The sequence below is a fragment of the Fistularia commersonii genome, chromosome 9, assembly GCF_037954325.1.
Source record: "Fistularia commersonii isolate RoL2024-O1a breed Wild chromosome 9, RoL_Fcom_v1.0, whole genome shotgun sequence".
Taxonomy (NCBI): Eukaryota; Metazoa; Chordata; class Actinopteri; order Syngnathiformes; family Fistulariidae; genus Fistularia; species Fistularia commersonii.
Window position 1 is genome coordinate 6376394 of NC_141292.1, and position 9959 is coordinate 6386352.

General features: G+C 39.2%; 1 protein-coding gene across 12 annotated transcripts in view; it reads right to left on the minus strand.

Annotated features, from left to right (window-relative positions):
* dnm1a (dynamin 1a) overlaps window positions 1–7981 on the minus strand; it is a 51886-nt gene extending 43905 nt beyond the window's left edge. For all 12 annotated transcript variants that reach the window (XM_086152155.1, XM_086152158.1, XM_086152146.1 and 9 more), the window contains exon 1: window positions 7654–7981. In XM_086152155.1, coding sequence (XP_086008281.1) covers window positions 7654–7814 — 161 coding nt within the window. In that variant the 5' untranslated portion in view covers window positions 7815–7981. The remainder of the gene's footprint in view (window positions 1–7653) is intronic.
* Window positions 7982–9959: the final 1978 nt, after the last annotated feature.

A 9959-nucleotide genomic window follows, 5' to 3' on the forward strand; every position in this document is an offset into this window, starting at 1 on the left:
GGATTTATTATCTTCCAGATCGAAAAATTAAATGTACAATTTTGCTTGAACATGACCCATGAATCCATCATCTAATCATTTTCAACAACAAGGATTAAGCCTGATATTCAGTGGGTAATTCACTTAAAATAATTAGAGAGTTGTCAAAGCGAAAAAAAAAATGATATTTTAGACTTTTGAAATATACTAGACTGCATTGCTGATTATGCCGAAGCATCATTCTCTCCCTTTCTTATATATAGTATTATTCATAATCAAACCCATGTCCTTATACAAATCAATAATTTAAATGTTCTACCATTCTTCCATATGATTCAACCTCCTAATAGCAAGTTAATGCAAATGTTTTTAGCCAGAGAACAATCAATTAAACATCATTATTTTTCCTGCAAGCACCTTGCAGTAAGATTCAGCTGCACTTTGCTGCATCATCCTGTCCTCTGCAAACTCTATGATCAAGAACAAAATGTTTTAAAAAGCATCAAAGGGTTAACCCTCCTTTCAGTTCAAAAATTAGGCTGTTTGCTGATATTTTCATGTTGGTCTTGGAACTGTGGCTGTGTGTATATGCACACCTCACCTCGGATGATCTTTATCATCTACATGTAGTCTAAAGTATTGGTGGATTTTAATTTATAAGGCTATTCTCAGTTTTCTCTCCCTCTACCTTCTCACCCTCATCTGTGCAAGGAACCCTTGAAGCATTTCAACTTTGTTCTCTGGATTTTCTCTCGATGTTTGTTCTTAGAGTCGGAGGTCAGGTGGGAAAAAGAGCATTTATGTTTGTTGCTCCCTTTACCTGGAATGAACAACAGAAAAACCTGATACTTGAAGGCCTGGTCTCCCTAGATGTTTTGACTCACGAGATGAATGACTCAGATGCAGACAAGTCTGTTTTTAGATGTCTACTGGACTTATGGAGTCTTACTGATCCCAACCAGAACCAGTACCAGAAATTTTGATACTTTGATCAATTTTTATTTTTGTGATGAGTATGGCTGCTCATTGTCTGTCTTTATCTTTGTTGTGACTATTAAACGCGTTGCTACCTGTCTCGGTGAGGACACACTTAAAAAAGAGATTTTAATCTCCAAGTTAAATATAGGTTGATTCAAAAATAAAATAAAGTAAAATAATACGGTCACACACAATGGAAGCGTGGGAGAGTGTATGTTTAGGGATTACAATACAGCTGTGTTTTGTAGTAACTGCACATGTTGAAAATCTGCATTAAGCTTCCATTTGGCAGATAATACTGTAGTTGTCTCAGGTTGAACTTGCATTTAGCCTTTTAAATTAAATTACAAAACAACAACTTGTGTTTATGTACAGGCATGCATGTATGTATATGTGCTACATATGTGTATCTATATTTTTGTATAGCGCTTTGAAGTGGGTGATTATATTATTGGGTGAACTGTCTTTAAATATGCCTTGTAAATAAACTTGTTTTATGGTTGCCTGTACTAACCTTTCATTCGAAAAACAAATCCTTACATTAGCTTCTTTTTCTTTTTGCTCGTATGTCAACTTCTTTTTTTGCACCTTGTAAAAGCTTTGTCTGTTCCCCTAAAATGTGAGGTTGTTTACGGTTTTGTGTGTCTACAAATTGTCCCCTCTATTGCCAGTATATTTTTCCTTATAAATGTGAAAAAAAAACATCAACAACGATAATGATAGCAAGCTGACACAGACTTCAGCTGCTCTGTATGTCAATTCATGTGCGTCACATCACTTCCGATTTGCAGTCTCCCTCTGAGCCTTATCTAATCCTGGTTTAATGTGTCCTAATCTTGTGTGTCACTATCAGGTAATTTTCCCTCACAGCAAAACTAATGTCTCGTATCCGGGATATGACGTTTTGGAGAAGCATGTGCGTGCGTATACCCACTTTGTTTTGAATGAAGTGAAAGCTAAAGCTAATCGAAGGGAATCTTGATGGCTGGTGGTCATCCAGATTTGACCAACGGCATTGGTAGATTGTAATGCAGGCACGCTGCAGCCTGGACAGAGATTAGTGCTAATCCTCTGCAGCAGTGATAGAACAAATAGTCTCCTCTCTTACCTTATCTCTCACTCCTGCTGTGTCAATTTTTTGCTTTCGATTCAATACATGGTTAAACAGCTCCATTTTACATTGATTTTGATTCCAGCGCAATGAGACTTTCTCTGAGTCTTTTCTACAAATAACAGATAATCATTGTATTTTTTTCCCCGAAAACCACCCTGCTAAATCATGTTACATCTGTCTAATATTCAATGTAGATGTAAATCACAAGACAAGGTGTGGGCTGTGCAAAAATGCCCCTTAGGGAATCAAGCATATACTAGCAGGGTGTAAGATGCTGATAGGGAACATAGCGTGTCATAACGCAGGTGGCTACCATCCTGCACAGGAACATCTGTACAGAGTATGGGCTGGAGGTCCCAAGATTAAGGTTGAAGACACTGTCAAAGGTGATCCAAGATGACTAAGCCAAGATCCTTTGGGACTGCCAGTTCTAGGGGGAACCAACCAGTTCTTGTAATGGTGAACAGCCAAAGTTGTGGATGAAGTGATCTCAAGTGACAGCAGCAGTGAAATATATACATATAATATACATTTATCCTGTTTTTGTGTGTTTCATTCTGCTCTGTTGTCTTTTTTTCTTTCTTGTTTGTTTTCTGACAACAATGTTGATTTATTTCTGCAAATTGGCTCAACTTTTTTTTTCCCAGTAACTTAATTTTATTGTTTCCACACCAAAATTTAAAATTTCCCATTCCGAAAACAAAAACAAGCACATTATCAGGAATTGTCTAAATTATGAGAAAATAATTACATGAAATTCAGCAGTGAACTAATCCAAAGTTAGTCAAAAATTACAAATCCCACTATGAGAATTTGTCAGAAAAAGCAAGATTATACATAAGACTTAGCAAAACATAAGCGTTGGTTTATATGAAGAAGATAAGTAATACATTTATCTCTATGAGACATTGAACTGTCTTTCTCATTATTTATGCTTCAGTTTGTTTGTTTTTTTTTTTTCAAAGGAAAAAAAGATAGATTATGAGCTCCTCATGGTTCATGGAACTGGTGCTGCAAAGACTCCTCAGAAAGCTTGGGGCTTTCACTCATTCTGTTACGTAATACATGAAACCAGCACTATGCAGTATATTTGATGTAATCTCTTTGTGGGGGATTGAATAATAATGGCAGCAGGGAGAGAAAAATGACTGTCTTGCAGCTTTCATCCCTCACGCTTTGCAAGTCAGCTGAGCCGAACAATATTTGTGGCAAAAAAATCCCACGAAGCATGATATTGGTTTTGACTTTCCTTCATTACACCATTCAGAAATATCTTTACCAACATATTATGAAGCCAAACCACACAATATCGAGGCAAAAAATACTTGATACACAAATAAGTTATAAAAAAATCCTATTTTTCCTTTTCACTAAGCTGTTGGTGCTCTTTAAGCTTTAGCATCCCCTATTCGGACGGTTGGGTTGTGGAACTATCCATGGTGCTGAAACAAAATTCTGGACAACTTAACAAGCAAGCACATTTAGAATGCTAATAAAGTATGGAAATAAATTCAGGGCATTGAAGTAAAAGGCACTTTAGTCTATGGATGTAATTTTTGATAAATTTGGTTGGCAGTTGAGGTTTTTGTTTGCGGTATCCAATTTGTGTCAACGATTTGCCGTGGCAACACCTGGAGGGCACAGCTGATGGGAAAAGAAGAAGAAGACTATGATTTGTACAAATATGTGGAGAAGGGATTGAATTGTAGTATAAGAAGAATACTAATATAAATATGAAATTCAGACAAGTGGAGAAATACAGTGTATAGAAATGTCGCACAACGCATGTATAACTTAGCAAACTGAGTTTAATACTGAGCAGAAAAAAGATTTTTGTTGTTGTATCTTTTAGTGCCTTTCCTTGTTACTGTTGTTGAAATTGAATCATCTCTTCAGGATCATTCAGGATTCATCTCTTCTATTATTTCTTTAGCTTTTTCCTCGACATTATGTATTTCTCTCAATTAAAAAAAAACTCATGCATGTAATTTTATTTCAATTTGATTGATACAAATGTAGTTAACATCCTTAACCACCTGAACTAAGGTTTTTCCCTGATGTCTCTGCAAATTTCCAGAGACCGGTCTATTCCATGGTAATTAAACTCAAGGGAGGAAAAGTGACAGACTGGTTGACAGAGATAAAGAGCAATTTGTGGGGAGTGCTTTGTGCACATAGCTAGTTTCAATTGTGTTATTTATTTTCGCAGGCATTGTCATCCAGGAAATGCCAGGTGAACACAATCAGACTTTTGTTATGATAGGTAAGGCTTTGAAATAATATGCCGTTTTTCTATAAAAACAAGCAAAAGAAAACATATCTGCAAAAAAATCTGTAAATGTTAGTTATCATTGAAGCATTTAAAATTCATGTCTTCCATAAACTCAGGGATGATTAATGACTTATCAGTTTTCTCCTAATTGTAGGAATGAATAACATAGAAAGTGGTTGGCTCTAGAAAGGAATTTCTCAGTAATGAGCAAAATCCTGTTGCATTCAGGAATGCATTCTTGCATTCAGGTATTGAATTGAAGCAAAGTGGAACTGACCTGTAATATACACAACGGACATTTCATATATTTGTTTTATATTTGCCATTGTTTTTTCAAGCCTAAGCATTTTATCGTTGTAGTCATTTTTCTTTGTACTGCCTGGCCTCAATTTTACACTTCATGGGCATAAAGCACCTTTAAACTGAGTTTCACTGAATATGACAGATAAGTCTTTGGAGGGTGAGTGGAGCTGAAATCAGCATCAGCAAACAGAAAGCAGAACGGCAGCTCTGCCAGAGGGGCACATTGAGGGACCGGGATCAACAAAAGATGAAGGGCACAGCATGAAGGTGGATGCACAAACTTGATTAGTGTCCTTAAATGTTTTCCAGCAAAGCACAACGCCGCCTTTGTCCTTGTCACCATAATACTCCAGTAAAGCCCACTGCAATAGCATGATTCACATGTATTCCAACTGGGAGAAGGCCATCGTGTTTCAGTCACAGATTAGACTCAAGGGTTGCTAGTTATATTCCATACAGAAACATTCAAATGTGACTGGAGTATTCATATCCATTTTGTTCTATTTCACTGACTGTATTGCACTACCCAAGCCTGTCTCTCCCATTCGGCATATTCAGAAGACTTCTATACTCTGGTATTGATCTTCAGTGCAAACCTCAAGTTGCAACTACATATGCAGGGAGAACAAAAGCAGGAGCAGCTAATATCTGCTGCTGCATCACTGCTAAATCCATGCAATACAGCTTGCTTCTGAGGGCAGAGCAGGAAGTAGTAAGGAGTAAGATATCTCCTTGAGACATTGTCTGATTAATCTTTTTTGCACTCGTAATTTTAACTTATAGTTTGATCAACAAGAAATTACCTAAAAATTAAAGCATAAAATTACAAATGAGATAGAATGTACCTGAAAATCATCACAGAATGTTCTTAAAATGAGTGAGACGTTTCCTTCAAGAAATTACATTAAACACAAGAATAGAGAAAATGATTTGAAGTACATGTTTGGATCGTTATCAAAAAGTTAAAATCATCTCAAATTACCGAGATTATATATTCGCATAAGATTTAACTCTGTAGAGTTAATGCTTCTCAAAGCTGCTTCTAGGATCATTTCCCCAACTTCCTAAATAATATAAAATTTCTCGTCATGCAGGGACACAGTCAATATATGAGCTGTGTATCTTGGGTGATTTCTTTCAAAACGTAAGAAATTAGAAATAGAAATTATTGAAAAACAATTTATTTTAAATTTCTAACCAGACAAATGCACACAAATGGCAGCTCTGCGATCGTGTTGACTGAGGCAAATAGCACCAGTAAGACTGTTTGAATTCGAAGCAACGGTGGGAGGATACGTGTAAACACAATGTATTGGCGATAGATCTGTTGTTTTAGGCTAACTAAACAAACAAATGAACAAAGAAACTGCAAGAGATGGGACGTAAGACTCGAAACGGAGGACTGGAGGACATAAACAACATCACCACAGCTGTGCTTGTGAATAAATTCGTTGTCACAATAATTTCTTCACCGTCACAGGTCTAACACATCAGTCACAGAGAATCTGATTTACCGCTGAAGGCTACATTCTATTATCACATTTCCCTTTCATAATGTTTCTTTCTTTCCTTGTTAGTCTACAATCAGCCTGTGAACCACTGTTCCCCTGAGTATAACGCTGTAATTGGGAAGAAGCTGTTGCCATGGATACAGTGGAGAGGAAGCAGCACAATGGGGTCCAGCTGATAAGCATGAAGACATATTTTTAGAACTAATATTACAGAAAACTTTAAAATGATCGCGCTTTTAAACAAATGACAAAGTGACAAGATCTCATCAAACCAATCAGCTTGTAAAAGGTTTTTGGATCAAATTCAAAACTGGCAAATTTCCTCATCAGCTTTCTCGTACGATGATCACTCAGGTCCATTTTTTTAAGAAAATCAATACCATCTACTTTATGCATGTACATTATGCTGCTCACTCAGCCAGGGTCACGTGCACAGTAACCTGACATGTAAACAGAAGGCGTGCCTCACCTACTACCTGCTAAGACAGGGATTAGCACTGTCGCCATGTGGTAAGGAATTCACTTCTACTGCCAACCAAACACAGCTCCTAGCCATGACTATGAGGGTCCCGGACATGTATGCGTCCAATTGCATCTAAATGAAAGCTATACAACCTTTCGTAATCTTGAGTAAAACTGCAGCCTTTATAGATCTGTTTGTTCCCCTTGGAACTTGATGCATTCTGATGTGAAGGCCTTCTGATGAAGGCCCTTACTCCTGTGTGCATACATTCCTACTCTGGTTAGACAGGGATTAATTCAGAAACACACTAACCTATGTAAAACAATGAATCCTGGAGATACAGGGAACAAGTTAAAATGTTAAAAGCTAGTCTGGTTGCTGAATATGGCCGGTGGTGTTTACATGCAGACAGATGGATGAGCTCTACCAGAAGGGCTCAAAGCTCAGGTGGATTCACTCTTTATGCCTTCCTCTCTCTGCAAGGTCATCATGCAGCACAGCGGATCAGATTTGTTCCCCTCCCCTCTGTTTTTTTAGCAGCATCACCGCTGACAGGAAGAGAGTGAGTGTGTTTGCCTCACCGCAGACAGCAAGCAGTGTCCTCCTTGCCCAGTTCTGATTTTAACAACAAAACGGTAGCCCACAAACAAGAACTTATCTTCAACCAAACTGCCCCATCGGCAGGAAGTCGGTGTTAAAACTCTCCCTGCAAATAATTCGTGTCTAGAAGCGGTTTAAAGACATTATAAATTTATATTTAAGAAATCCCTGAATTCGTCACACAGCAGTCAAAACAGAAACTACAATAAGGACTGATGTAAGGGCAACAAAATAATTTCATTGTCGAAATTCTGCATTCAAATGCAAAGCGGAGCGGAAAAAAAAGGGATGACACCGGTGCTGTGAGGATTCCGGAGCTCTCAGGGAACGGGGCAGGGGGGGGATGGGGACCGGGCAAACTGTCAAAGGGAAAGATAATGCGGCCGTTTGCGTGATGTACCGACACACACTGCAACCCGCAGGAGCTACTCACTTCCCGACGAAGTTCTCCAACACCGAGCTCTTCCCGGCACTCTGGCCGCCCACCACGGCGATCTGCGGCAGATCCAGACTCGCGTTTTGACCGATCGCGGAGAAAGCATCCTGCAGGCGGTTCACCAGAGGAATCAGATCCTCCATTCCCCGGTTCCCCATGTTTGCGGAACGATCGACGGTCCTCTGCAGGTCGGGGAGGGCTGTATCTCCTGTGTCCCCCCCTCGCTGTCTTCCCCGGTGTGTCGGTTCACCACGGCGAGGCTTTTCCCTACCGCCGAGCTCCGCAGGGGGAGGATGAGGATGATCTCCTGTATTTCCTTAGGAAATCTCCGTGCAATTCCCCGCATTCCGCTGGGGGGCGACAGCAGTAAACTTTCTACTGTCAAAACGTGTTGACGGCATTAGATTTCACCCCTTTCTCAACTCCAATGCAGATATTATTATAGATCGAGCGGATCTAGAGCAGAACAATTATTTATCAGGCCTGCTTTAGCGTATCGATATAGATATCATTCATATCATGTTTCGCAGTAATCAAATCAGCAAAGAAAATAATACCTCTTTGTCCTCGCAGGAATCAATGGCTGTAATTTGAGGCAGGATGTGTTTTTATTGACCAGATGGGCTCTAGTATGAAATATCCTATATATATACTTTGAGCAAGACGATTCTACGGCTCTCGATACTTTCGATGTCAAAGCCACAGATGACGCTGTGGCGGATTTACAGACATGTGTTATTTAAAGAAACGAGTGGCACACAAGGACTCTTAAATGGTTCATTACATGCTCTTAGCTCTCAATAAAAATATATTGGCTGAGCATTTTCTTTTGTTGTTTGCTGTAATGGGAGATCTATCCATGGTGCTGAACCTGTCAGCCTCATGGACGGGGACAGGGGGCGCTCTTGCTCACTCACCTTTTCTTTCTAATGTTGCAATCTTCTATACAAAGGGTGTTAAAACTCACACACATTGGGATAAATTTTGCTTTTACCACATACAACTATTTTTGAAATATTAAGTCTTGCACTACAAATGGGCAACTCCCATTGTTGGAATTTTGAAGAGAGATGAATATACACTCATGACAAAAAGACAGGAGGCAGAGCTGGAGGTCGCAGAGATGAAGATGCTGAGGTTTTCTTTTGAAAGTGAGTCCATCAGAGAGACAACACATGCTAGATGTTTTGGAGAGAAGATCGGAGAAGCCAGTCTGAGATGGTTCGGTCATGTGCAGAGGAGGGATAGTGAATATATTGGTAGACGGATGCTGAAACTGGAGGTCTAGAGGAAGACCAAAGAGAAGACTTATGGATGTAGTGAGAGAGGATATGAAGTTAGTTGGCGTGAGAGAGGAGGATAAAGACAATAGAGTTAGATGGAGAAGGCTGATTCGCTGTGGTGACCCCTGAAAGGACAAGCCGACAGAAAAAAGAAGAACAAACGACAAGTACTCTTGCTCTTATACTGTCAGAGAGACAAGAAAGAACAAACACCAAAACTAGTTTGGCAAATGGACCAAAAGAAGGCTGTTAAATCTGCCAAGGATGACTATAGAGCCAGACGGGAGCATGATTCAGTCCCAAATGATCCCGCTGCTTTCTGGAGTATTCTCAGAATCATCGCTGACTACCAAGGAAAAAGCCCTGCGGTCACCTCCTCCCCAGACTAACTCAATACCTCCTGCACCAGGTTCTCAGTGATCCAGGTTATAGTTAATTCTTGTCGAAATCTTTTCGTGGCATCTGGACTTGAATTTCTTCCCTTGAAGACATTTCACTTTTCATCCAAGGGGCTTCTTCAGTTTGAAGGGACTGTGGGGATTTTTCCAGATATAACTGCCAGGTAAGTTGTGATGGCATATTGCTTTTCTCACTGTGCATGCATCCAATTTAAATTGTATACAGTATATTCTCATGCACAACTATTGTTTTATTGCTAAGTTAACATTTTCTTTTTCTTATAATTTATTTTTCTGATTTTTAAAATTACTGTTACAGAGTACTTGTATGCCAAGACAAGTTCGTGTGTACGTTGTACATTCTAATGAAAAGGACAACCAAGGCTGCATCGGTTTTGGGTGAAAGCATTTTATTTCGAAATTCACAATATATTCAATGTGAACTCTGCTCAATTTTGAAATGAAAAATTATGCAAATTAAATTTTCAAGGGATAAAATCAAGAGGATCAAAAAGACGACATCTTGTGTCGATTTCTTTGAACGTATTCCAACCTGAGGCCACGCTCATGATGCAGACGTGTTCAGTTCCGTGGGCGTCCACTAGAGGGCGTCAGGATCTAG